General features: G+C 43.5%; 3 protein-coding genes across 5 annotated transcripts in view; 1 reads left to right on the top strand and 2 right to left on the bottom strand.

Annotated features, from left to right (window-relative positions):
- The window catches only part of LOC111956028 (superkiller complex protein 2), a 46,483-nt gene extending 33,673 nt beyond the window's left edge, over window positions 1–12,810 (bottom strand). Inside the window, exons 1-11 of the mRNA XM_023976444.2 lie at window positions 12,708–12,810; window positions 12,216–12,337; window positions 11,149–11,270; window positions 8,003–8,120; window positions 7,667–7,784; window positions 6,567–6,641; window positions 6,211–6,264; window positions 4,764–4,927; window positions 4,470–4,631; window positions 4,084–4,229; window positions 3,716–3,862 (exon numbers count right to left, since the gene is read on the bottom strand). Of these exons, the coding sequence (XP_023832212.1) occupies window positions 3,716–3,862; window positions 4,084–4,229; window positions 4,470–4,631; window positions 4,764–4,927; window positions 6,211–6,264; window positions 6,567–6,641; window positions 7,667–7,784; window positions 8,003–8,120; window positions 11,149–11,270; window positions 12,216–12,337; window positions 12,708–12,720 (1,241 nt within the window). The 5' untranslated portion in view covers window positions 12,721–12,810. The remainder of the gene's footprint in view (window positions 1–3,715; window positions 3,863–4,083; window positions 4,230–4,469; window positions 4,632–4,763; window positions 4,928–6,210; window positions 6,265–6,566; window positions 6,642–7,666; window positions 7,785–8,002; window positions 8,121–11,148; window positions 11,271–12,215; window positions 12,338–12,707) is intronic.
- Window positions 12,299–16,122, top strand: LOC111956030 (negative elongation factor E). Of its 2 annotated transcripts, XM_023976449.2 has the most exons (12): window positions 12,299–12,419; window positions 12,734–12,793; window positions 13,444–13,529; window positions 13,799–13,871; window positions 13,964–14,109; window positions 14,321–14,398; window positions 14,600–14,637; window positions 14,714–14,985; window positions 15,126–15,270; window positions 15,448–15,502; window positions 15,584–15,686; window positions 15,790–16,122. In XM_023976449.2, the coding sequence occupies exons 3-12, from the start codon at window positions 13,455–13,457 to the stop codon at window positions 15,861–15,863; spliced, it is 1,059 nt and encodes a 352-aa protein (XP_023832217.1). In that variant the 5' UTR covers window positions 12,299–12,419; window positions 12,734–12,793; window positions 13,444–13,454; the 3' UTR covers window positions 15,864–16,122. The 2 variants fall into 2 exon arrangements, with proteins under 2 accessions (XP_023832217.1, XP_023832216.1); XM_023976448.2 differs by lacking the exons at window positions 12,299–12,419; window positions 12,734–12,793 and adding an exon at window positions 12,937–13,035.
- A 511-nt stretch (window positions 16,123–16,633) lies between these two features.
- Window positions 16,634–27,302, bottom strand: part of LOC111956029 (zinc finger and BTB domain-containing protein 12) — a 16,948-nt gene continuing 6,279 nt past the window's right edge. The window contains exons 1-5 of one of the 2 annotated variants that reach the window (XM_023976445.2): window positions 21,712–22,091; window positions 20,698–20,918; window positions 18,998–19,192; window positions 18,582–18,776; window positions 16,634–18,226 (exon numbers count right to left, since the gene is read on the bottom strand). In XM_023976445.2, coding sequence (XP_023832213.1) covers window positions 17,135–18,226; window positions 18,582–18,776; window positions 18,998–19,192; window positions 20,698–20,901 — 1,686 coding nt within the window. In that variant the 5' untranslated portion in view covers window positions 20,902–20,918; window positions 21,712–22,091 and the 3' untranslated portion in view covers window positions 16,634–17,134. Of the gene's footprint in view, window positions 18,227–18,581; window positions 18,777–18,997; window positions 19,193–20,697; window positions 20,919–21,711; window positions 22,092–27,302 lie in introns of those variants that run through there. The other variant, XM_023976446.2, reaches the window with a different exon arrangement.

A 27,302-nucleotide genomic window follows, 5' to 3' on the forward strand; every position in this document is an offset into this window, starting at 1 on the left:
TGAGGGTATCTCAATGTATAACCATAGTGTGTGTTCAGTTAGAATGTTAGACAGTACAAAAAGAGTGTTCCATAGGGTTAATGTGTGATATCACGTGTAATGTTATATGTACAGTTGAAGTCAGAAGTTTACATACACCTTAGCCAAATACATTTAAACTCAGTTTTTCAATTCCTGACACTTAATCCTAGTAGAAATTCCCGTTCTTAGGTCAGTTAGGATCCCTACTATATTTTAAGAATGTGAAATGTCAGAATAATAGTAGAGAGAATGATTTATTTCAGCTTTTATTTTTTTCATCACATTCCCAGTGGGTCAGAAGTTTACATACACTCAGTTAGTATTTGGTAGCATTGCCTTTAAATTGTTTAACTTGGGTGAAACGTTTTGGGTAGCCTTCCACAAGCTTCCCACAATAAGTTGGGTGACTTTTGGCCCCTTCCTCCTGATAGAGCTGGTGTACCGGAGTCAGGTTTGTAGGCCTCCTTGCTCACACACACACACTTTTTCAGATCTGCCCACAAATTTTCTATGGGATTGAGGTCAGGGATTTGTGATGGCCACTCTAATACCTTGACTTTGTTGTCCTTAAGCCATTTTCCCACAACTTTGGAAGTATGCTTAGGGTCCTTGTCCATTTGGAAGACCCATTTGCGACCAAGCTTTAACTTCCTGACTGATGTCTTGAGATGTTGCTTCAATATATCCACATAATTTAATCCTTCCTCACGATGCCATCTATTTTGTTCACCAGTCCCTCCTGCAGCAAAGCACCCCCACAACATGATGCTGCCACCCCCGTGCTTCACGGTTGGGATGGTATTCTTCAGCTTGCAAGCCCCCCCCCCTTTTTCCTCCAAACATAACGATGGTCATTATGGCCAAACAGTTMWATTTTTGTTTCATCARACCAGAGGACATTTCTCCAAAAAGTACGATCTTTGTYCCCAYGTGCAGTTGCAAACCGTAGTCTGGCTTTTTTATGGCSGTTTTGGAGCAGTGGCTTCTTCCTTGCTGAGCGGCCTTTCAGGTTATGTMKATATAGGACTCGTTTTACTGTGGATATAGATACTTTTGTACCTGTTTCCTCCAGCATCTCCACAAGGTCCTTTGCTGTTGTTCTGGGATTGATTTGCACTTTTCGCACCAAAGTACGTTTATCTCTAGGATACAGAACGCTTCTCCTTCCTGAGCGGTATGACGGCTGCGTGGTCCCATGGTGTTTATACTTGCGTACTATTGCTTGTACAGATGAACGTGGTACCTTCAGGCGTTTGGAAATTGCTCCCAAGGATGAACCAGACTTGTAGAGGTCTACAATTGTTTTTCTGAGGTCTTGACTGATTTCTTTTGATTTTCCCATGATGTCAAGCAAAGAGTCACTGAGTTTGAAGGAAGGCCTTGAAATACATCCACATGTACACCTCCAATTGACTCAAATTATGTAAATTAGCCTATCAGAAGCTTCTAAAGCCATTACATAATTTTCTGGAATGTTCCAAGCTGTTTAAAGGCACAGTCAACTTAGTAAACTTCTGACCCGCTGGAATTGTGATACAGTGAATTATAGGTGAAATAATCTGCCTGTAAACAATTGTTGGATAAATTACTTGTGTCATGCACAAAGTAGATGTCCTAACCGACTTGCCAAAACTATAGTTTGTTACCAAGAAATTTGTGGAGTGGTTGAAAAACGACTTTTAATGACTCCAACCTAAGTGTACGCAACCTTCTGACTTCAAMTATATACAGTGCATTCAGAAAGGATTCAGACCACTTCCCCTTTTCCACATTTTGTTACGTTACAGCTTTATTCTATAACGGATTAAATTAAAATGTTTCCTAATCAATCTACACACAATACCCCATAATGGCAAAGCGAAAACAGGTTTTTAGACATTTTTGCAAATGTATTACAAATAAAAAACAAAAATGCGTTATTTACTGTACGTAAGTATTCAGACCCTTTGCTATGAGACATGAAATTGAGCTCGGGTGCATCTTGTTTCCATTGATCATCCATGAGATATTTCTACAACTTGATTGGAGTCCACCTGTGGTAAATTCAATTGATTGGACATGATTTGGGAAGGCACACACATAATGTCCCGCAGTTGACAGTGCATGTCAGAGCAAAAACCAAGCCATGAAGTCGAAGGAATTGGCAGGAGATCTCCGAGACAGGATTGTGTCGGAGCACAGATCTGGAGAAAAGTACCAAAACATTTCTGCAGCATTGAAGGCCCCAAGAACACAGAGGCCTCCATCATTCTTATATGCAAGAAGTTTGGAAACACCAAGACCCTTCCTAGAGCTGGCCGCCCGGCCAAACTGAGCAATCGGGGGAGAAGGGCCTTGGTCAAGGGGATGACCAAGAACCCGATGGTCACTCTGACAGAGCTCCAGAGTTCCTCTGTTTAGATGGGATAACCTTCCAGAAGGACAACCATCTCTGCAGCACTCCACCAATCAGGCCTTTATGGTAGAGTGGTCAGACGGAAGCCATTCCTCAGTAAAAGGCGCGACAGCCCGCTTGGAGTTTGCCAAAAGGAACCTAAAGGACTCTCAGACCATGAGAAACAAGACTCTCTGGTCTGATGAAACCAAGATTGAACTTTTTGGCCTGAATGCCAAGCGTCATGTCTGGAGGAAACCAGGCACCGCTCATCAACTGGCCAATACCATCYCTACGGTGAAGCATGGTGGTTGCAGCATCATTCTGTGAGGATGTTTTTCAGCGGCAGGGACAGGGAGACTAGTCAGGATCGAGGTAAAGATGAGCGGAGCAAAGCCCAGAGAGATCCTTGATGAAAACCTGCTCCAGAGCGCTCAGGATCTCAGACTGGGGCGAAGGTACACCTTCCAACAGGAAAACAACTCTAAGCACACAGGCAAGACAACACAGRAGTGGCTTCGGGACAAGTCTCTGAATGTCCTTGAGTGGCCCAGCCAGAGCCTGGACTTGAACCCGATCAAACATATCTGGAGAAACCTGAAAATAGCTGTGCAGCGACACTCACCATTAAACCTGACAGAGCTTGAGAGGATCTGCAGACAAGAATGTGAGAAACTCCCCAAATACATGTGTGCCAAGCTTGTAGCATCATGCCCAAGAAGACTTGAGGCTGTAATCGCTGCCAAAGGTGCATCAACAAAGCACTGAGTAACGGGTCTGAATACTTATGTAAATGTGTCACGACTTCCGCTGAGGTCGGTCCCTCTCCTTGTTCGGGCGGCGTTTGGCGGTCGACGTCACCGGTCTTCTAGCCATCGCCGGTCCACCTTTCATTTTCCATTTGTTTTGTCTTGTTTTCCCGCACACCYGGTTTGCATTCCCTCATTACTCGTCTTGCATATAACCCTCTGTTTCCCCCCATGTCTGTGTGTGGAATTGTTATATGTAAATGTATGTGTACCCCAGGCTGGTTTGCGCCGGGTTATTGTAACCCGTGTGTGTTTAGTTTTCTGAGTGCCGTGTTTTTGTTCGCCTCAATAAAGGGCTCCGTTTGCTACCCATTTCTGCTCTCCTGCGCCTGACTTCCCTGCAGCCAGTTACGCACTCCATTACAAAATGTTATATTTGCGTTTTTTATTTACAGTTTAAAAAACTGTTTTTGCTTTATCATTATGGAGTAGGGTGTGTAGATTGATAAGGAAAAAGTGAAGGGGTCTGAATACTTTCTGAATGCACTGTATGATGTATATATTACGTCACCTCAATATCTCAGTGGTCATGATGAGACAGGAGGCTTCAGGACTCAGCTGGACATCCCCAGTCAGCAGCCCCACATCCCCAAAAGTGGTCTTGAAGTCCCGGAACTTCTGATTGGACAGCGCCTTGATGGGGGAGGTGTAGATGGTCCTATCAGAGGGTGCAAACACATGGAGATTAGATGCACCATGTTGTGATTGGCTGTGATGGGCACAACATGGAAAACCGGGAACAAGTCAATTTCCTATTCATCAATTCAATGATACAGGTCATAAAATCAGTAATTTGTATAAATCTGATAAAATCCCATATTTTTACCTTGTAAGGATTAGAGATTTTAGAGAGCATGTCAAACATGTAAATACACACACCTGGTCATGTGTTTTTGTGAGAGTGCTATGGCGTATTCTGCCACCACGGTTTTGCCTGCTGATGTGTGAGCTGCCACAAACACAGACTCGTGGGCCTCCAGCCTCAACACTGCCTGCTTCTGGAACATGTCCAACTCAAAGGGATACTGGGAGAGGTGGGGATCACATTAGTATTGTGGAATGAACAAGGCTCTATGCCAATAAGGGAATAGAGTGTAATAATGTCATAAAACTATAAAACTAAACCCTGCAATATTTGTAGGTATCAGGTAATGTCAACGAACAGGCTTCTTTAGTCTACATGGCACTAATCAACACAATGGTCATCGACATATTAAACTACATCTACCAAACCACCAACATATTTTGTCATTATAACAAAGTACCTTGAAGGCTGGGTTGGGGATGCGTTTGTAGAAGTCATCGCAAGGGGAGGTGATGTCTACTGGGATAGCCCATCTCTTCTTCTCCTCGTGGCCCTCTCCTGGTTTGGTCGTTCCTCCATCTTTCTTCTCTGTCGAGGTGGTCCCAGGTGTAGAGGGAGAGTCCTACAGGAGGAAATAAACAACCACCTTTAAGTAGATGAACATAACAAACAGAAGCTAAGTTAGAGGGGAAACTACATTTTAGATGTAGATTTTATTCATCAATAAACAGAAAAAAAAGTATTTATTTAATACCTTGATCCCCAGGTCTTCCAGGCTGTTGGTTCTGGGTAGTTTGGGAGCATCTCCGCTTCCGAGTCCTTTCTCTTTCTCCTCTGCCTCGGGCTGGGAGTCTACGATGTCATCAAAGGTGGATAGGAGGGACAGGAGGTTGATTTCTCCCTTTGTGGTTTTGGCATCTACAGAGAGAATTTAAAAAAGGAAGAAAATGATATATTTATTTAAGCTAAGAGGATAACCCTTAGGAACATTGACTATATATAGCTATATATATAAGCTACTGTATGTGGACACCCCTTCAAATTAGTGAATTTGACTATTTCAGCCACACCCGTTGCTGACAGGTGTATAAAATCGAGCATACAGCCATGCAATCTCCATAGACAAATATTGGCAGGAGAATGGCCTTACTGAAGAGCTCAGTGACTTTCAACGTGGCACTGTCATAGGATGCCACCTTTCCAACAAGCCAGTTCACCAAATGTCTGCCCTGCTAGAGCTGCCCTGGTCAACTGTAAGTGGTGTTATTGTGAAGTAGAAACATCTAAGAGCAACAACGGCTCAGCCGCGAAGTGGTAGGCCAGACAAGCTCACAGAACGGGACCGCAGAGTGCTGAAGCACGTAGGGCGTAAAAATCATCTGTCCTCGGTTGCAACACTCACTACCGASTTCCAAACTGCCTCTGGAAGCAACTTCAGCACAATAACTGTTCGTCGGGAGCTTCATGAAATGGATTTCCATGGCCGAGCAAGCCTAAGATCACCATGCGGAATGCCAAACACAGGCTGCCATTGGACTATGGAGCAGTGGAAACGCGTTCTCTGGAGTGATGAATCACGCTTCACCGTCTGACAGAAGAATCTGGGTTTGGCGGATGTCAGGAGAACGCTACCTGCCCCAATGCATAGCGCTAACAGTAAAGTTTGGTGGAGGAGGAATAGGTCTGGGGCTGTTTGTCATAGTTCGGGCTAGGCCCCTTAGTTCCAGTGAAGAGAAATCTTAACGCTACAGCATACAATGACATTCTAGAACGATTCCCTGCTTCCAACTTTGTGGTATCAGTTTAGGGAAGGCCCTTTCCTGTTTCAGCATCACACTGCTCCTGTAAACAAAGCGAGGTCCATACAGAAATGGTTTTGGTGGAAGAACTTGACTGGCCTGCACAAAGCCCTGAACTCATCCCCATCGAACACTTCTGGGATGAATTGGAACACCGACTGCGAGCCAGGCCTAATCGCTCAACATCAGTGCCCGACCTCACTAACGCTCTTGTGGCTGAATGGAAGCAAGTCTCCGCAGCAATGTTCCAACATCCAGTAGAAAGCCTTCCCAGAAGAGGGGAGGCTGTTATAGCAGCAAAGGGGAGACCAACTCCATATTAATGCCCATGATTTTGGAATGAGATGTTCGACGAGCAGGTGTCCACATACTTTTGGTCACGTAGTGCATGTCCATTCAAACCTTTGTCACTGAAGTCCATCCCAGCTTTAAGTCCAGGGGGCACTGTGAGTAACCCTGAAGTAAAGGGAAATAGATATGTTACTACACAAACATCACGACACAAGCAAGAAACATGTCCTCAATCACAAAAAGATCTGTAATCACTTAAATCTGTATTCCGATTTTTGAAGAGAGCCATTTGGTTCCCAAGAACAGCACACAGTGTTTGTTATTTCAAAGGCCCTTTCAGTCTGCATTTTCATTGTAAAGTAAGCATCCCGCCTCACACTAACCCGCCTCGCTRTGCACAGGCAGCCTTTTGTATGGGAGACCATTGCCCCTCTACCATTTCAACTCAATAATAAAGGTCACTTCACCGTTCTCAAAGTCTATGTCTTCCTCCAGCTCGGATTTCGTCTTGATTTGCTCCAGTGTCAGCTCGTCCATACCACCTATGTAAACAAGATAGAATATAAATATTTCTCTAGAATTGACTAAAGGGAAGACTTACGACAAATATTTATTATATATTTCAGAGCCATATATACATACATGAATATACGCTATACATACAAAAGTATGTGGACACCCCTTCAAATTTGTGAATTCGGCTATTTCAGCCACACCCGTTGCTGACAGGTGTATAAAATCGAGCACACAGCCATGCAATCTCCATAGACAAATATTGGCAGTAGAATGGCCCGTACTGAAGAGCTCAGTGACTTTCAACGTGGCACAGTCATAGGATGCCACCATTCCAACAAGTCAGTTTGTCAAATTTCTGTCCTACAAGAGCTGCCCCGGTCAATTGTAAGTGCTGTTACTGTGAAGAAGAAACGTCTAGGAGCAACAGCGGCGAAGTGGAAGGCCATACAAGCTCACAGAACGGGACCGTAGAGTGCTGAAGTGCGTAAMAATCGTCTGTCCTCGGTTGCAACACTCACTACCGTGTTCCAAACTGCCTCTGGAAGAAACGTCAGCACAAGAACTGTTCGTCGGGTGCTTCATGAAATGGGCACCCGCACACAAGCCTAAGATCACCATGTGCAATACTAAGCAGCGTTGGCTGGATTGGTGTAAAGCTCGCCGCCATTGGACACTGGAGCAGTGGAAACGCCTTCTCTGGAGTGATGGATCACATTTCACCATCTGGCCGTCTGACGGATGAATCTGGGTTTGGTGGATGCCAGGAGAGCGTTACCTGCTCAAATGCATAGTGCCAATTGTAAAGTTTGGTGGAGGTGGAATAATGGTCTGGGGCTGTTGTCCATGGTTCAGGCTAGGCCCCTTAGTTCCAGTGAAGGGAAACGCTACAGCATACAATGACATTCTAGACGATTCTGTGCTTCCAACATCCAGTGTAAAGCCTTCCCAGAAGAGTGGAGGCTGTTATAGCAGCAAATGGGGGACCAACTCCATATTGGTCATGTAGTATATATGGATCTGATAATATATTTAGGTGAGGACTYAGACTCACCGGGCAGAAAGGGGTAGTTGGTGTTGCTTCCTCGGAGGCTCTCAGAGGGATTAGGGTTTGGTGGACGCTGCAGGGACATAGAATTCTTAGCAGAGATGCCTGTGTCCCCCAGTAACACCTGGACAGAGAGTGAGAAGGAGATTTAATGACACTGGGTTGTAAAATGTGTAGCAAGTGTATGAAAAGAAGTAGACCTTTTAATAAGATTAATAGATCACTCAGGATAGTGCTACAATTCTGAATGTTCCCAATGAGTCACATCATGATCATAGCGGCATTATTAGGACACACAGACTAAGACAGCATAGCTTAATTACAGCTGACAATAGCATGTACCTCAGTGAAGTCCAAAAGCATTCCTGTCGTTGGATCTCTGACTACTGAGATGCCAGAGTGTAGAGGAGACAAAGAGCAATGGAGAAGAGAGTCCACACGAACGTCTCGCTCAGCCAGCCTAGAGAAAAGCAACAAGTCTGTTACCGCAAATTAATTCTGTGACCATGTGGTACAACAGTACTTCACTACAGGTGAATAGCCTCATTTGGACCACTGAATTCCCCTTAAACACCACTTTCCAAGTGAGATTTATATGGCATCAAAGCAATAACAAGTAAACAAGCAAAACCCTAATAAGAAAAGTACAGTGTCTCTCTGTGTGCAATAATAGTGTTTAACATGATTTTTGAATGACTACCTCATCTCTGTACCCCACACGTACAATTATCTGTAAGGTCCCGCAGTCAAGCATTGAATTTCAAACAGATTCAACGAAAAAGACCAGAGATGTTTTCCAATGCCTCGCAAAGAAGGACACCTATTGGTAGATGGGTAAAAAAAAAAAAAAAGCAGATATTGAATATCCCTTTGAGCATGGTGAAGTTATTAATTACACTTTGGATGGTGTATCAATACACCCAGTCACTACAAAGATACAGGCTTCCTTCCTAACTCAGTTGCTGGAGAGGAAGGAAACCGCGCAGGGATTTCACCATGAGGCCAATGGTGACTTTAAAACAGTTAGAGTTTAATGGCTGTGATAGGAGAAAACTAAGGATGGATCAACACATTGTAATTACTACACAACATTAACCTAAATGAGTGAAAAAAAAGGAAGTCTGTACAGAATAAAACAATTCCAAAGCATGCATCCTGTTTGCAATATAGCTCTAAAGTAAAACTGCAAAAGTAGCAAAAAGTGGCAAATGTCCTAAATACAAAATGTTATGTTTGTGRCAAATCCAACACAACACATCAACGGTAGGGGCTGCATCATGCTAWGAGTATGCTTGTCATCGGCAAGAACTAGGGAGTTTTTGCAGGATAAAAAGAAAACGGAATAAAGCTAAGCACAGGCAAAATTCTAGAGTAAAACCTGGTCTAGTCTGCTTTCCAACAGACACTAGGAGACAAATGCCCCTTTCAGCTGGACAATAACCTAAAACACAAGGCCAAAAATATACTGATTTACAAAACATGAAGAACACCTTCCTAATATTGAGTTAAGAACACCTTCCACTTTTGCCCTCAGAACAGCCTCAATTGTTGACTCCAATGCTTCCCACAGTTGTGTCAAGTTGGCTGGATGTCCTTTGAGTGGTGGACCATTCTTGATAAACACGGGAAACTGTTGAGTGTGAAAACCCCAGCAGCATTGCAGTTCTTGGCACAAACTGGAGCACCTGGCACCTACTACCATAGCCCGTTCAAAGGCACAAATCTTGTGTCTTGCCAATTCACCCTCTGAATGGCACACATATACAATCCATGTCTCAATTGTCTCAAGGCTTAAAAATCATTATTTAATAATGAATCTACACTGTAGTGATGGGTCGTTCACGAATGAGTCGGCTCTAAGAGATGGCTCTTGTAGGTGAACGTTGGGAGCCGGCTCGCATTTCAGAAGTGCCGAATCTATTCATAAAAATAAAAATAAATTAAGATATGAATAATCAAAAGATTTAAATTAATAGAATTAACTAATTCAAAGAATGAAAAAATAAATTAAATAATATAGGCACCAGGGCAACAGAAAGAACAGGGATCAGATGGAGCAGAAGCACCAGCAGTAGTGCCACAAACGTCTGCTGTTTGGATGCTGTTTGACGAGAGAGCAACTGGGGATGGAGCACGAAGTAATCCCTCAGCAGATGCCATAATGGAGGTCCGATCCTATTTGGAGGAGCCCCTCCTCTAAAGATCTGCAGATCCTCTGAGCTGGTGGAAGAACAAGGCCTCTGTCTACCCACGGCTTACTAAAGTCATGACAGGGAGACTCTGCATAGTGGCCACATCCGTTCCCTCTGAGAGGGTCTTCTCGAAAATGGGACAAATAATTACTGAGAGAAGAAATTTCGGCACTTCAGCCCCTCGAAARTSAKGCAGCTTGCATTTCTGAATGCAAATCTCTCATAAAAGCAAAATATGGTCAKCATTGCTGTGTGCTGCTGGTTATAACATGGCAATAAAGAAGAGAGAGAAAAGAGAGACCAGTTTAATGTTTTAAGTGGGATGCTGCAGTTTTGCACATTGTTTCTTTGACATGGTGCAATATTMTATTATTATGCTGTTCAGATTGTATTAGTTTTGAATGGTTAGATTTATATGCACTTTGTTTATATACATTAAAAAGTTATACTTTAAATGCACATGTGTAATAGCATTCTTTTTCATAACAAACCAATGCATTTTTAAATACATTGTGGTTGAGGTATAGTATGATTTCATTTAATAATTTAATTAGAATTGTTTTAACCCCAATCATTGTCAAACTATCACAAACTGTTTGACTTAAAAAAAAAAATAAAAAAAAATAATAGATTTTAAAGAGCCGTTTGGGAGCCAGAAGAGCCRACTCTTTTTGGTGAGCTGAGCCGAACGAGCCGGCTAACTGAAAAGAACCGGAATGCCCATCACTACTACACTGACTAACTGAAGTGGATTTAATGTGTGACATCAACAAGGGACCAAAGTTTTCACCTAATCAGCCTACTATGTCATGGAAAGAGTTGCTTACCAAGACAACATTGAATGTTCYTAAGTGGCCTAGTTACAGTTTTGACTTAAATCTGCTTTAAAATATATGTCAAATCTTGAAAATGGCTGTCTAGCAATGATCAACAACCAACTTGACAGAGCTTGAAGAATTTTTWWAATAATAAATGTGCAGATATTGTACAATCCAGGTGTGTAAAGCATTTAGAGACTTACCCAGAAAGACTCACAGCTGTAATCTCTGCCGAAGGTGATTCTAACATGTATTGACTCCGGGGTGTGAATTTGTATGTTCAATATTTCTGTATTTAATTTTCAATATATTTGTTTCAAAAATATGTAACATGTTTTCATTTCGTCATTATGGAGTATTGTGTGKAGATGGAAAAAAATATATTTAAAAAAGAAACGTCATCCATTTTGAATTCAGACTGTAACACAACAAAATGTGGATTAAGCCCTTGGGTATGAATACTTGAAGGCAGACTCACTTCAGAAACCTGTGGAAGGCAGCGTCGGTATCGTGTATGGGAAGCCAGGCAGGGTCGCGTAGGAAGCGCTTCTCTACCTCTGTCTCCAGGCCCACACTGGTGGGAGGGAGTCCATGGGGGAGCTGCAGATAAATGAATGATAGAAACACATAAGGGAGATAATAGGCTGGAGAGATTAGATAGATGTATGTAAACACAGGATGCTTTCCAAACTGAAGTTTGCTCCTTTCCTTTAAACTTGATGGCGGGCCTTTGCGGTTCTTAGGGACTTAGGTAGGTAGGTGACACCTACTGTAAAAACTTAACTTAGACAAATAGAGGTAGATGGAGATATGCAATATAATGCTTGCATACTTTAAGCAGTCCTTTCATATCTGTAGAAATGGCGGGGCGAGTTTTCAGATAAGAATCATTCCACAGACTGAGACAGCTGCACCATCGAGAGCATTCTGACGGGTTGCATCACTGCCTGGTATGGCAACTGCTCGGCCGCCGACCGCAAGGCACTACAGAGGGTAGTRCGWACRGCCCAGTACATCACTGGGGCCAAACTTCCTGCCATCCAGGACCTCTATACCAGGCGGTATCAGAGGAAGGCCCTAAAATTGTCAAAGACTCCAGCCACCCTAGTCASAAACTGTTCTYTCTGCTACCGCATGGCAAGCGGTACCGGAGTGTCAAGCCTAGGTCCAAGAAGCTTCTAAACAGCTTCTAACTCYAAGCCATAAGACTCCTGAACATCTAATCAAATGGCTACTCAGACTATTTGCATCCACCCTCTTCTACACTGCTGCTACTCTGTTATTATTTATGCATAGTCACTAATAACTCTACCTACATGCACATATTACCCCCACACATTGACTCTGTACCGGTACCCCCTATATATAGCACCGCTATTGTTATTTACTGCTGCTCTTTAATTATTTGTTATTCTTAACTTTTTTTGTATTTTCTTAAAACTGCATTGTTGGTTAAGGGCTTGTAAATAAGCATTTCACTGTAAGTTCTACACATGTTGTATTCGGCATATGTGACATATAAAATTTGATTTGAGTCATACTGACCGTGCTTTGTGGATACAGGGGCTGGTCATTGGGCTGTGGATGTGTGATGAGCTCAAACCTGCCAGAGCAACCCATCTCCAGCAGGGATAGCGGGAGATCTGTGGGGCCCACAGGGGGAAGATCTATGGAGAGAGAAATGGGATTGAGATGAATAGCCTAGTTTCTATGGGCTGTCCTCTATCGCGCAATACATTAGAGTCCATTGTAAGATATTGAATCATATAAACATATATTGTAATGTCATCATTTAGTGCTTTAGCTGATAATTTTCTGCTAATAACACGTTGCGCATGTTGGGAGGGACTARCGTTACATTTCTGCAATATGAATGAGAGCTGAACTGGCTAGCTAACGTTAGCTAGGCTAACCCAAGTTGTTATATTCGCCAGTAAACTGTATTGCTAGCAAGTTACTTTAAAGCAAAGCTTACAGCAATGGCCTTAACCGTATGCCTAATTCATTATCTGTACATATGATCTAAATCTCCTTCACCTATTCTTTCCATTTCTCCACCGCAGATTAAAGTTGGTGCAGCAGTTCACTGTCTATTCGGAAATGGCAAAGATTGGTAGGCGGAAGTAGGTCAAATTGCCATATGTAATACGATATATATCTCAATATTAATACATTCTCTTACTAAATGTTGTCAAGTGTAGGCCATGCATTCCTTATAATTTACTTATTCTATCAATTTTAGCAAGTTGAATAGTTATTTTTCTTATTCATGCGCCCTAACAACTGTGTACGTCATTTTCATGCGCCTGTGTTTTTGTGTTGGTGAATGGGTGTGATTACAACTAGCTATAGKAACGTAACAGAGGTAACAAAATAATTAAATTTCTAAATACAATAGTGTCAATGTAGTGTATTTTGTTTATTGTTGTAGTCTGAAAGCTACATTCCCATATTGTTGATAAGMAATTATATACTTTCCACTGCCCTGTGTAACACAATGTAGATGGCTAGTAGTAGCAGCTAATGTTAATAGGTAGCTAGCCAACCAACCAGCTAACAAGCTAACGTAAGGTTTTAAAATGTTGTCAGATGCATGCAGAATGTAGAAACAGAAATCTATTTGGTCGTGAACAAAGTGTAAATAGTAGTTTTTGAGTTTATGCAATTGCATTATAGAGTTGAATTCAACCASACTTGTGTATTGGTATTCATTGTGTTGTGCAAATATGTCCACTATTCTGGTTGTCCATTCCTTTTTCACACTACTTTCCAGCTGGGTTCGACATGGTGGTGTTCCCAAGCTCTTTGACGGAGGAAGAGGAGTCTCTGCAGAAGAAATATGCCAAACTCAAGAAAAAGGTGAAAAACTTGAAGAATCTCCTCACTTGACTAGAGAGAAATCTATGTATCCGTATCCTGCTTCTGACAATGAGATGTGTCACTGCCCCCACATTTGCAGATGTGATCAGGAGTAGTCCTAGGTCTTTGTTAAATTCACCGGTCAGTCATCATCATCACACTCATAATGTTGAAAGTTAGATATCATTATTATGTTACCAAACTCCGATTGGCCTTAGTGTTTACACCTCTTATTGTCTCTTTYTCTCCATCTATCCTCACACCTCTAGAAAAAGGCACTGCTGGCTTTGAAGAAGCAGCAGAGTTCAACCAGCCAGACCAATCAGAGTGGATTGAAGCGAAGTATGTGGCTTTGTCCTCCCTTTTTAAAACTGTATTACTAAGCAGATACTTTGTCAGAGTTGATTATGTTGCATCTACTCTCTCCCTCCTAGCTTTGTCAGACCAGCCGGTGCTAGATACTGCGACAGCTACAGAGCAGGCAAAGATGCTTATCAAGTCTGGAGCCATCAGCGCCATCAAGTCAGAGAATAAGAACTCTGGCTTCAAGCGCTCTAGAACGCTAGAGATCAAGCTCAAGGTGAGATACAAAATGCAAGGATGTGTAATGTGAATTGATCATAGAATAAATTATTGATACAACAATTTATATACATACTAATAATGTTTAAAGCTAAGACAGTTGCAAATTCCTTTTAAATCTGACACATAAACTAGTCTGTGATGGAAYTCAAATGTATCAATTTATGGTTTGGTAATGATTTGTTATATTTTCTCTTTCTGTTTACCAGGATCCAGAGAAAGTGCCAGGCCCTGTGGCTTTCCAACCATTCCAAAGGAGCATGTCCACTGATGAGGAACTTTCTGAGGTAAAATTAGAATTAAATGACATCCCATGTAAAATCAGCCAATGAATTGATGAACTCTACCTACAAAATGGCATGCATTTACAGTATTTTGCCAATGCTGTCTGCCTGTATTGTGGCCACAGAACCAGTGACTTGGATATTTTTTTGGGGGGGGAATATACAACTGATGCTGTTGCTTTTAMATTTTTATTTCTACTCCAGGCTGGCAAAAGAGCCCACAGAAAATCTTTGTACGAGAGGTAAGCCTAAAAGCTCTGATAAATAATAGACGCTGGTTCTCTGTATAAGGCGGTTTAACATCTCAATCTCTAACAGCTTCGTCACTCCAGGTGACCGGGCGGCTCGTGACGACGAGGAGGAGGAGGGAGGCGGCGGCCTTTCCACCAGCAGAGACATGGAGCGAGAGAGAGACAGAGGAGACCGAGAGATGGACAGAGAGAGGGAGCGCGACAGAGAGAGAGACCGGGGCAGTGGCGACCGGGGCAGGGACAGAGAGCCGCGAGACCGGGAGAGAGACAGGAGCCAGGACGGAGACCGGGAAAGGGGAGGAGACAGAGAGTCACGTGAGCGAGACGGACCGTTCAGACGTGAGTATTAGTTTACTGGACTTCTGTCTTTTCATGTGTCTTATCATTGGCATTCTTAAAAGGATGTTTAGCTMAAAATACAAAGTCAAGGATGGAATAATGGAACTGTTTTTCTTCTCCCTTATCTTTCCCCCTCTCAGGATCAGACTCGTACCCGGAGCGGAGGGGGGTGAGGAAGGGGAACACCGTGTACGTGTATGGAACTGGCCTTGTGGAGGACAACCTGCGTTCAGCCTTCTCCCAACACGGCACCATCATTGACCTGTCCATGGATTCCCCACGCAAGTACGGCTACATTACTTTTATGTCCTTGTGGGTGTGTGATTGRGAGAGCATCCAAAACTGAAATTGTTCAGTGTTTTAAAATGTTTTGCAGTTGAAAACTAAAACTAGTCCAGTAAGTCCCTCACTGTTTTGTTCTGTTTGGTGCTAATGAACACAGCCTTGTCTTTCTCTTTCTAGCTGTGCATTCATCACCTTTGAGAAGATGGAGTCTGCAGACCAAGCTGTAGCGGAGGTCAGTATAGCTCTAGCTCCCTGTCCCAACTTAAGGCATTATAGTGTAAAACCTATCATCTATACACTCTTCTTCTCCCAGTTGAATGGAAGCACGGTGGGAGACGTCCCCATCAAAGTCAGCATCGCCAGGAAGCAGCCCATGCTGGAGGCAGCCACCGGCAAATCTGTTTGGGCCACTCTGGGTAAATATCAGTTCTAGTCAAACACAGATCGGACTAACAAGCAGTGTTTGACAGGAAGTGTCAACTCTGGATTCATGTATACTTTCTCTCTTTCCCCTTAYAGCTGTGCAGAACAGTGCCAAAGGTTCCTACAGAGACAAGAGAAACCAGGTTGTGTACAGTGAGGATTTCCTATGAGCYAAGAGGCRTGCCGCATTGGAGATCTGTAAGAATCAACGAGTTAGCGTTGTATGCATTTTCTATATTGCATTTTGTGTTGGTTGTTGATTGCCTGTTAGCCCCGATGTGTCAGTTCTGAGTAGATGCTACATTTCATTCAWGGCCAGGATGTGTAATGGCAATGACCATGTGAACAGAGATTGTGGTGGTTTGGTCTTGCAACCAGGRGTTTCATTGTTTTGTGGAGCTCAATAAATCACATCAATACATTTGTCCATCTGGTTGTCTGATGCGGTCTTGCTTTGAATCAAAGGATCGAATTAGATTTGKCACTGTATCAATGTAATAACACAATAGTGTATGTCTCATAGCTGTAGGCAATGAAATCCACCTACCTCTCACATGCATCGATTTGTCTGTTTCCTTTGGTTTAGCACGATACAATGCAGAGACGTATAAAGCTGTAACGTAACAAAATGTGGACTAAGTGAAGGGTTCTGAACACTTTCCAAATGCACTGTATATTAACACGTCATTTTGTGCACATTTACAGAATAGTGTCTCGAGTCCTGAGTAAACGCGCATTGCACAAAGTGTAGTTCTCTTACTATTTGTCCTTTTGTGATGAGCATGATTATGGAATGATAGCCTACTTTATTATTTTGGGTACTTCTTTTAAATATAGTGTCTTACACTGTTAAGTACACATTGTTACAAATAAATGTTTAACTAATTACACATTACAAATCAGCTGGTACATTCCAACAAGAAGCTCACCTTCAAACACACAAATGTAAAATATTTTATTGGGCAGCCAGTGAGTTACAAATGAGACAATAAGGTCTAAAACTGAGGTGTGCACAACTCCAGTCCTCCAGAGCCACGGTGCTGTACAGTAGGTCATCGTTTCCCCCCCCTTCAATTAAATAATTAAGAGATAAATAATCAATCCATGTCATTGACTGGCCAGAGCTTCAAACCAGCATACACTTCGGCCCGTGAGGAGGACCGGAGTTGTGCACCCCAGGTCTAAAAGTAGGGGTTTTCCCTTTCAAGATCTTAGTAGGTCCCTCCAGCACACACAACCTTGTTTCCAACCCACAAACTCAAAGGCACACTCCAAACCACTCTTTTGGCAATTAGAGCAGAAGGTAAGCACACAGCCGCTTGCTTGAATAACCCCCCTGTACCTCCAACTGTAACCTGTAATGCTTAGTCAATGAGTGTACATTTTGGCTGAGAGGAGGGGTAAGGGAGCATCTCTCCTCCTCCCTGTTCCAGTGTCCTTTTCAAAAGTCAAATCTGTCCTGAGTGTCTCCCTCTCCTTCCCCTGGCCCTGCCACTCGCTCCATCTCAGCCTGTGCCTCCAAGCTGTTCTGAGCGGTCGTCTTCCCATGCTGCTCCTTGAGGTGGCGTCGCAGCGCCGGCTTGTGGGCGAAGCGCGAGTGGCAGTAGGCGCAGCAGTGGGGCCGCTCACCGCTGTGTAGGTTCATGTGATCGCACAGCGTGGACTTCTGCGTGAATGTCTTGTCGCAGAGTGGGCAGCGGTGGACCTTGGCACCGCGGTGCACGGTCATGTGGCGGTTGAGGTTACTGGAGTGGTTGAAGTGTTTGCCGCAGCAGGGGCACACGTACAGCAAGTGGGTGGCGCGCGTGTGGACAGCCAGAGAGTGGGCCGAGGGGAAGGTCAGGCCGCATTGCTCACATGCCACCGGCCCCGCTGTGCTGGAGGTGGAGCCCACCACGGCCACAGACTCATCCCCCGCCCCGTCACCACCTGTTGGCACAGCCGCCATCCCCATGTTACCTTCACCTCCATCACCACTGGGGTCGTCCAGGTTGTAGTGGGCCTGACCATTCCCGTCCCGGGGCACCAGCTCCTCTCCCGGAACCTCCCCCATCCCGTATTCTAGCCGTGGGAGATCGCCCCCCGAGAGGAAACCTGACCTTATGGCTTCCTGGCTGAAGTCCAGGCCAAAGCCCTGCATCATCTCCGCCCCGGTAGGTAGACGCCACGCCTCCTGGTATTGCATACCCAGAGGCCTCCTCTCCCTCTCGCGGTACGAGCCACGCTTCCTCTTGAAGCCCCTCCCCCTCCCCCGGCCCACTTTGGGTGAGTCGGTGAGTCTACGCCTCCAGCCTTGGAGCCCCTCCCTCTCGAAGCCGCTGTTGCGGATGGCCATTTCAGCTGGGGCCATATCATCACCCCTGCCCCCTCCCACTATGACACTGTCCGTATCTTGGTACTGGCACCCCTGATGACCCTCTGTGGCTTCCTCTCCGCCTTCCTCTGCATCTCGCCTCTCTTCCGGCTCCTGCTCATCCTCGATGCAGATCCGGAACACGTCATAATCCTCCCTGCCCTCCTCTGTTACTCTCACCTGGAACAACATGAGACCGATTTGAGTGTGCTACTAATCAATGTCCTTGTGTAGCTACCAGACCTGGGTTCAAATACTATTTAAAATATCTCAACTACTTTCACATACATTTGATCAAAGTATTTATTCAGATATATATTTTATTTGAAACGACAAGTAGTTGAAAATCCTCAAATACCTTGGTTAAATGTATGCAGTGTATTTAAAAATAGTATTTGAAACAAGTATTTGGAAAATCCTCTCAAATATAATTTGGTAAACTTTTTTTTTTTTTACAACGAAAAAAACATTCAAATACTCAACAAAAACTGTACAGACGGATGCAGTGGTAAGTGTTGTTCCTGAATTGCCTTACTTTGATCTCATCCATTGTGTTAGGGTCATCATCGTGTTGTATGTCTGTCTTCGTGTTTGAGTCTGTACGGTCATCAGCCTGAGACTGTACAGGGCTGTGAGGCTGCAGTGAGGAATGATCAGCAGAGGTTGACATAAGGGAGTGGCTGCTGCCACTGACTGTCACTGGCATCGATTGGCTCTCTTCTGACTTGATCTGAAAATGAGYGGTGGAGAAAAAAGAATGAAGACGAGCCAGTTCAACATCTTCACAGGTAAAAACAATCCAGCCTTTGATAAATCACATAGTAGATAAGTTCAGTAAGTATTTGCCTTCTACAATTGAAGCACGGTATAATAACATTTTACGTTGTGATTTCAATCAATTGCTTCAATAGGGTGCCTTTGACTATACACTAACCAAAATAAGCAACTAACCTTTGGTGAGCTGGGGTTCTTTGGCTGCATGTACTTGCCCAGGGCTCCCCGGCACTTCTCCACAACATGCTCCATCTGCAGGTAGCTAGCGGCCGTCAGGTAATTGACTATCTCCTTGGGGCTGAACTGCAGCACACCGGTGTAACAGGACTGGAGCAGCTCACATACCACCGAGGAACTGTGAAGGACTGACACCTAGAGGGCAAAATAGGAAAAAAAACACACCAAACAGCTATTTTACTGTTACGTCTCAGATACACTATAAATACAAAAAAGTATGTGGACACCCCTTCAGACGCAATCTCCATAGACATTGGCAGTAGAATGGCCTTACTGAAGAGCGCAGTGACTTTCCACGTGGCACCGTCATAGGATGTCACCTTTTCAACAAGTGAATATGTCAAATTTCTGCCCTGTTAGAGCTGCCCCGGTCAACTGGAAGTGCTGTTATTGTAAGTTATGTTAAGTGGAAATGTCTAGGAGCTACAACAGCTCAGCCGCAAAGTGGTAAGCCATACAAGCTCACAGAACGGGACGGCCAAGTGGTGAAGCACGTAGTGCGTAAAAATCGTCTGTCCCCGGTTGAAACACTCACTACTGAGTTCCAAACTGCCCCTGGAAGCAACCCCAGCACAAGAACTGTTCATGGGAGTTTCATGAAATGGGTTTCATGGCTGAGCAGTCCCACAGAAGCCTAAGATCACTATGCGCAGTGCCAAGCATCAGCTGGAGTGGTGTAAAGCTCACTGCCATTGGACTCTGGAGCAATAGAAACGCTTTCTCTGGAGTGATGAATCACGCTTCACCATCTGGAAGTACGACGGCGAATCTGGGTTTGGCGGATGCCAGAACAACTACCTGCACGAATGCAGTGCCAACTGTAAAGTTTGGTGGAGGAGGAATAATGGTCTGGGACGGTTTTTCATGGTTCGGGTTAGGCCCCTTAGTTCCATTGAAGGGAAATCTTAACGCTACAGCATACAATGACATTCTAGACGATTCTGTGCTTCCAACTTTGCGGCAACAGTTTGGGGAAGGCCCTTTCCTGTTTCAGCATGACAATGAGAGGTCCATACAGAAATTGTTTGTCGAGATCAGTGTGGAAGAACTTGACTGGCCTACACAGAGCCCTGACCTCAACCCCATCAAACACCTTTGGGATGAATTGTAACGCCAACTGCAAGCCAGGCCTAATCGCCCAACATCAGTGCCCGACCTCACTAATGCGATTGTGGCTGAATGGAAGCAAGTCCCCGCAGAAATGTTCCAACATCTAGTGGAAAGCCTCCCTAAAGAGTGGATGCTGTTTTAGCAGCAAAGGGGGGGGGGGGKGGGGGGACCAACTCCATATTAATGCCCATGATTTTGAAATGAGATGTTCAACAAGCCGGTGTCCATATACTTTTGGTCATGTAGTGTATTTTTTTAATGATCAATCGTGTAAGCCATTAGTGTCATATCCTGCAAGACTTGTGATAGAATCTACTATAATGAGGCATAGGACTGGAACCACAGCTGGCATGACAAAACATTTGATAACTTCCCAGGCTCAAAGATATGCCTATTAAAACAGTCAGATCATTGAAAGGGTATGTGACAAGAAGTGTCTGTCAGGGGCTAGTACATCTGAAGCTGACACTCAACATTTATCAAACATAACCCAAATAGTGTGCATCACGGTGGCTTTCCCTGGCACCCACCTGCAGTTCAGAGGAGGGGTTGAGCAGGAACTGGTCCCTAAGGAAGGGGGAGCAGGCAGCAAGGACCACTTTGTGTCCACGGAATGTCTGCCTGCCGCTGGCCACTATAGTGATGTCACAGAACTGCTGTCTGGACCTCAGGGAGTTCATGCTCTTCAGGGTGGCGTCACCGTGACCCGGCAACCGGAAACACAGCACCTCCATCTTAGCTACCGTGGAGCCTATAGGAGAGACATGAAGAGGACTCTTGAAATTCTGCAATGATCATAAAAATACTAATATTTTAAAAGGGAACATTTAGCATCTGGATCAACCAAAGGGAAACGTGGAACTTTCTTGGGTCTGAACATTTCTCCAGCTAGTCATACTGGCCAAATTCAGACCAGAGAGCAAGCCCCATGGCTGTACAAGAGGCATGATGGTGTCTGACTATACTTCAAAGAGTAAAAGCACAACAGCTCCCATATCTCGGCTTGACATCCAACATTCCCTGTGATTATTAATTGAAGTTAGAGTATGTGAGGTCATTGTTCGCTCGTTTTGATTTCAAGGCTTGTCAAGCAGGTCACAACGAGTAGCAGAAATCAGCTATATGACATGGCTCTCTATGGCAAAAAAAATTACATCAAGCGCCTACTAGCCTAGGTTGAAGATAATCATACATTGTTTTTCGACCTAACTTTAGCTACTAGTTACCTATATCAAAGATTATATCTCATTGTTTTATGTGACTATAAAGCTAACGTAATACTACTGCTGCTGTTAACGTTACTAGCTAAAGTTAGCAAATGATGCTAGTGCTAACTAGCTAAGGTCAACTGTGCAGGTTTTAAATTTCGCGAACGGTCATGTTATTGTGTATCCAACCACTCGCATAGCTAACGTTACCCAGCTAGGAGTACCTCGCTAACTAGCTTGTTGCCTCCCTACTAGCCACAGGCCGTTAGCTAGCCGTCGTTTGTGACCTGCCTGCTAAAAGACAGTAAAGTCGACGTTAGTTTAGTGTTTCCTTACCTGCAACTACTGTAGATATATTTTCCCCTTACTATATGTTGTGGAATAACTAGGCACTCAATAACCGGTCATTCATTGTATATTGGCTAGCAAGCCAGCTAGCTAACGTTAGTATGTTTACTTTGTTAGCTTGTTTTAAACGAGCGTCAGTAGTTACACAGCCACAAAGTCATAAACCCCGCCTATTTCTACAATTTATCTTCTTAAATTTTGATTTTAAAGCAAACATTAACCACACTGCTAACCTTACGCCTAACATTACATTAAGACCAAAAAAACGTATATTAGTTTTCATGAATTTTTACGATACAGCTAGCCATTTTCTTTTCAACGAGAGTGGACCAGCACTTCTCGTGACAACTAGTGATGGGCATTCCGGCTCTTTTCAGTGAGCCAGCTCGTTTGGCACAGCTCAACAAAAAGAGCCGGCTCTTTCATCTCCCAAACGGCTCTGAAAAAAATATGTTTTGTATTTTTTCAAGTCAAACAGTTTGCGATAGTTTGACTATGATTGGGGTTAAAACAATTCTAATTAAATTATTAAATGAAATCATACTCTACCTCAACCACAATGCATGTAAAAATGCATTGGTTTGTTATGAAAAATAATCATATTAAACATTTGCATTTAAAGTATAACTTTTTAATGTATAAACAAAGTGAATATAAATCTAACCATTCAAAACGAATACAATCTGAACAGCATAATAGAATATTGCACCATATCAAAGAAAAAACAATTAGCAAAACTGCAGCATCCCACAAATTGAAATAAATGTAAAAAAGGATGCTATTACACATGTGCATTTAAAGTATAACTTTTTCATGTATATAAACAAAGTGCATATAAATGTAAAAATTCTAAATGAAAACAATCTGAACAACATAATAATAGAATATTGCACCATATCAAAGAAAAATAAATAACAATATGCAGAACTGCAGCATTCCACTTAAAACATTAAACTGGTCCCTCTTTTCTCTCTCTTCTGTATTGCCATGTTATAACCAGCAGCACACAGCAATGCTGACCATACTTTGCTTTTATGAGAGATTTGCATTCAGAAATGCAAGCTGCCTGACTTTCGAGGGGTTGATGCGGTTTCTTCTCTCAGTAATGATTTGTCCCGTTTTCGAGAAGACCCTCTCAGAGGGAACGGATGTGGCCACTATGCAGAGTCTCCCTGTCATGACTTTAGTAAAGCCCGTAGGTAGATGACAGAGGCCTTGTTCTTCCACAGCTCAGAGGAGGAGGGGCTCCTCCAAAACAGGATCCCCTCCATATGGCATCTGCTGAGGGATTCTTCGGGCTGCATCCCAGTTGGCTTCTGTCGTGCAGCATCCAAACAGAGAAGTTTGTGGCACTACTGACTGTGTGGCTTTGCTCCATCTGATCCATCTTCCTTGTTGCCCTGGTGCCTGAGCCAGCTGACTGCTGGGGCTGTCCTGCCCTGCTGCTGAGGTTTATTCTTTGAAGAGCCTTCATCATCGTCTGGCACATCACTGAAGGTGTACTTCTTAAACCTGGGGTAAAGTGCAGCGGTTTTCTGATATTTTCATTCATGGAACTTTCTGTCCATTGATGAACATAGGGTGTCATCAACTCTGTCACATGTCCTGTGGTTACATTTGCTTCTCTCTGGAGGCTGGCTGTGACTCGCTGCAGACATTACACAGGAGCAAAAGTCTTGAGGCTGTCACATAGCTGAAAAGAGAGAACAGTAACTTATTAGTTCAGGTTCATGTTTGTCTACTGATACTACTACTTCTCATCTACTGCTCAAATACAGTTGAAGTCGGAAGTTTACATTCACTTAGGTTGGAGTCATTAACTTTGTTTTTCAACCACTACACAAATTTCTGGTAACAACCTATAGTTTTGGGCAAGTCCGGTTTAGGACATCTACTTTGTGCATGACACAAGTAATTTTTCCAACAATTGTTACGACAGATTATTTCACTTATAATGCCACCTGTAAACACAATTCCAGTGGGTCAGAAGTTTACTAAGTTGACTGTGCCTTTAACCGCTTGGGAAAAACCAGAAAATTATGTCATGGCTTTAGAAGCTTCTGATAGCCTAATTGACATCATTTGATCAATTGGAGGTGTACATGTGGATGTATTTCAAGGCCTACCTTCAAACTCAGTGCCTCTTTGCTTGACATCATGGACAATCAAAAGAAATCAAGCCAAGACCTCAGAAAAACAATTTGTAGACCTCCACAAGTCTGGTTCATCCTTGGGATAATATAGCAATTTCCAAGTGCTGAAGGTACCACATTCATCCCTGTACAACACTAGTACGCAAGTATACACACCATGGACCACGCAGCCGTCATAACCGCTCAGGAAGGCAGATGCGTTTCTGTCTCCTAGAGATGAACATACTTTGGTGAGAAAAGTGCAAATCATCCCAGAACAACAAAGGACCTTGTGAAGATGCTGGAGGAAACAGGTAAGCAAAAGTATCTATACCCCACGTAAAGAGTTTATCGACATAAACCTGAAAGGCCGCTCAGCAAGGAAGAAGCACACTGCTCAAAACACACGCAATAAAAACCAGACTACGGTTTGCAACTGCACATGGGACAAAGATCGTACTTTTTAGAGAAATGTCCTCTGGTTTGATGAAACAAAAATAGAACAGTTTGGCGCATAATGACCATCGTTATGTTTGGAGGAAACAGGGGGAGCGCTTGCAAGCCGAAGACACCATCCCAACCGGGAAGCACAGGGGGCTGGCAGCATCATTGTTGTGGGAGTGCTTTGCTGCAGGAGGGACTGGTGCTTTACAAAATATATGGCATGAGAAGGGAAATTATGTGGATAATTAAGCAACATCTCAAGACATCAGTCAGGAAGTTAAGCTTGGTCGCAAATGGGTCTTCCAAATGGACAATGACCCCAAGCATACGTCAAAGTTGTGGCAAAATGGCTTAAGGACAACAAAGTCAAGGTATTGGAGTGGCCATCACAAAGCCCTGACCTCAATCCTCTAGAAAATTTGTGGGCAGATCTGAAAAAGTGTGTGCGAGCAAGGAGTCCTACAAACCTGACCCTGTTACACCAGCTCTGTCAGGAGGAATGGGACAAAATTCACCCAACTTATTGTGGAAGGCTACCCAAAACGTTTGACCCAAGTTAAACAATTTAAAGGCAATGCTACCAAATACTAATTGAGTGAATGTAATCTTCTGACCAACTGGGAATGTGATAAAAKAAATAAAAGCTGAAATAAGTCACWCTCTACTATTATTCTGACATTTCACATTCTTAAAATAAAATGGTGATCCTAACTGACCTAAGACAGGGCATTTTTACTAGTATTAAATGTCAGGAATTGTGAAACAGAGTTTAAATGTATTTGGCTAAGGTGTATGTAAACATCCGACTTCAACTGTACATATATAATACTGGATTAAATAATGTAGTAATAACTGCTTACTGTTCCTCTCTACACTTATCTCCACAGTGACCTGCTCAAAGGGTTCCAGGACTCTGCACAACTCCTCCACCACCACCTCCCATTCCTCTTGGGTCAGAGCATCAACAGGTGCATTGATAATGGCCAAGGTAGAGATRATGGCATCCTTTGACTCAAGAAACCGCTTCAACATATAAAATGTTGAATTCCACCTTGTAGTGCAATCTCCCCATCTGGCGTTGTGTAGACTTTAGTTTTTCAGCACCTACTCTGCTCCTGTGGAAGTATTCCACAGCTGCTTTCACTTTGTCCACAGTGGGCTTCATCACCTTCAGATGCTCTCTTACAATCAKGTTGATTGTGTGCGYAAGACATGGATGATGGGTCCATTTAAAAATGTCCCACATGGTTATGTTAGCTGCATTGTCGCTAACACAACAGACCACTTTTCCATCTACTTGCCATTCTCTGGCCACTCCCAACAGTTCCTCTGCCAAGTTCTGAGGTGTGTACCTCAGAACTTGCAGAGAACTGTTGGGAGTGGCCAGAGAATGGCAAGTAGATGGAAAAAGTGGTCTGTTGTTAGCGACAATGCAGCTAACATAACCATGTGGGACATTTTAAATGGACCCATCATCCATGTCTTACGCACACCAATCAACCTGATTGTAAGAGAGCATCTGAAGGTGATGAAGCCCACTGTGGACAAAGTGAAAGCAGCTGTGGAATACTTCCACAGGAGCAGAGTAGGTGCTGAAAAACTAAAGTCTACACAACGCCAGATGGGGAGATATGCACTACAAGGTGGAATCAACATTTATATGTTGAAGCGGTTTCTTGAGTCAAAGGATGCCATTATCTCTACTTGGCCATTATCAATGCACCTGTTGATGCTCTGACCAAGAGGAATGGGAAGGGTGGTGGTGGAGAGTTGTGCAGAGTCCTGGAACCCTTTGAGCAGGCACTGTGGAATAAGTGTAGAAGGAGGACAGTAAGCAGTTATTACTACATTATTTAATCCAGTATACTATATGTACAGTTGAAGTCGGATGTTTACATACACCTTAGCCAAATACATTTAAACTCTGTTTCACAATTCCTGACATTTAATACTAGTAAAAATGCCCTGTCTTAGGTCAGTTAGGATCACCATTTATTTTAAGAATGTGAAATGTCAGAATAATAGGTAGAGAGGTGACTTATTTCAGCTTTTATTTCTTTTATCACATCCCAGTTGGTCAGAAGATTACATTCACTCAATTAGTATTTGGTAGCATTGCCTTTAAATTGTTTAACTGCGGTCAAACGTTTGGTACCCTTCCACAATAAGTTGGGTGAATTTTGTCCCATTCCTCCTGACAGAGCTGTGTAAACAGGGTCAGGTTTGTAGGACTCCTGCTCGCACACAACTTTTCAGATCTGCCCCAAATTTTCTAGAGGAATTGAGGTCAGGCGCTTTGTGTATGCCCACTCCAATACCGTTGACTTTGTTGTCCTTAAGCCATTTTGCCACAACTTTGACGTATGCTTGGGGTCATTGTCCATTTGGAAGACCATTTGCGACAAGCTTAACTCCTGACTGATGTCTTGAGATGTTGCTTAATATATCCACATAATTTCCTTCCTCATGATGCCATATATTTTGTAAAGCACCAGTCCCTCCTGCAGCAAAGCACTCCCACAACATGATGCTGCCAGCCCCTGGTGCTTCCCGGTTGGATGTGGTCTTCGGCTTGCAAGCCTCCCCCTGTTTCCTCCAAACATAACGATGGTCATTATCGCCAAACTGTTCTATTTTGTTTCATCAAACCAGAGGACAGTTCTCTAAAAAGTACGATCTTTGTCCCATGTGCAGTTGCAAACCGTAGTCTGGCTTTTTATGGTGGTTTTGAGCAGTGGCTTCTTCCTTGCTGAGCGGCCTTTCAGGTTTATGTCGATAAACTCTTTTACTGTGGATATAGATAACTTTTTTACCTGTTTCCTCCAGCATCTTCACAAGGTCCTTTTGTTGTTCTGGGATTGATTTGCACTTTTCTCACCAAAGGTATGGTCATCTCTAGGAGACAGAACGCATCTCCTTCCTGGCGGTATGACGGCTGCGGTCCATGGGTGTTTATACTTGCGTACTATTGTTTGTACAGAAGAATGTGGTACATCTCTCTCT

This window comes from Salvelinus sp. IW2-2015, linkage group LG31, assembly GCF_002910315.2.
Source record: "Salvelinus sp. IW2-2015 linkage group LG31, ASM291031v2, whole genome shotgun sequence".
NCBI classification, from domain to species: Eukaryota; Metazoa; Chordata; class Actinopteri; order Salmoniformes; family Salmonidae; genus Salvelinus; species Salvelinus sp. IW2-2015.

Excerpts from the sequence above, each read along its gene's own strand:
- LOC111956030 (XM_023976449.2), top strand. The coding sequence starts at position 13,455 with ATGGTGGTGTTCCCAAGCTCTTTGACGGAGGAAGAGGAGTCTCTGCAG. Across the intron at positions 13,872-13,963 it reads TCAGAGTGGATTGAAGCGAA|CTTTGTCAGACCAGCCGGTG; the intron begins GTATGTGGCTTT and ends TCTCCCTCCTAG. Across the intron at positions 14,110-14,320 it reads CGCTAGAGATCAAGCTCAAG|GATCCAGAGAAAGTGCCAGG; the intron begins GTGAGATACAAA and ends TCTGTTTACCAG.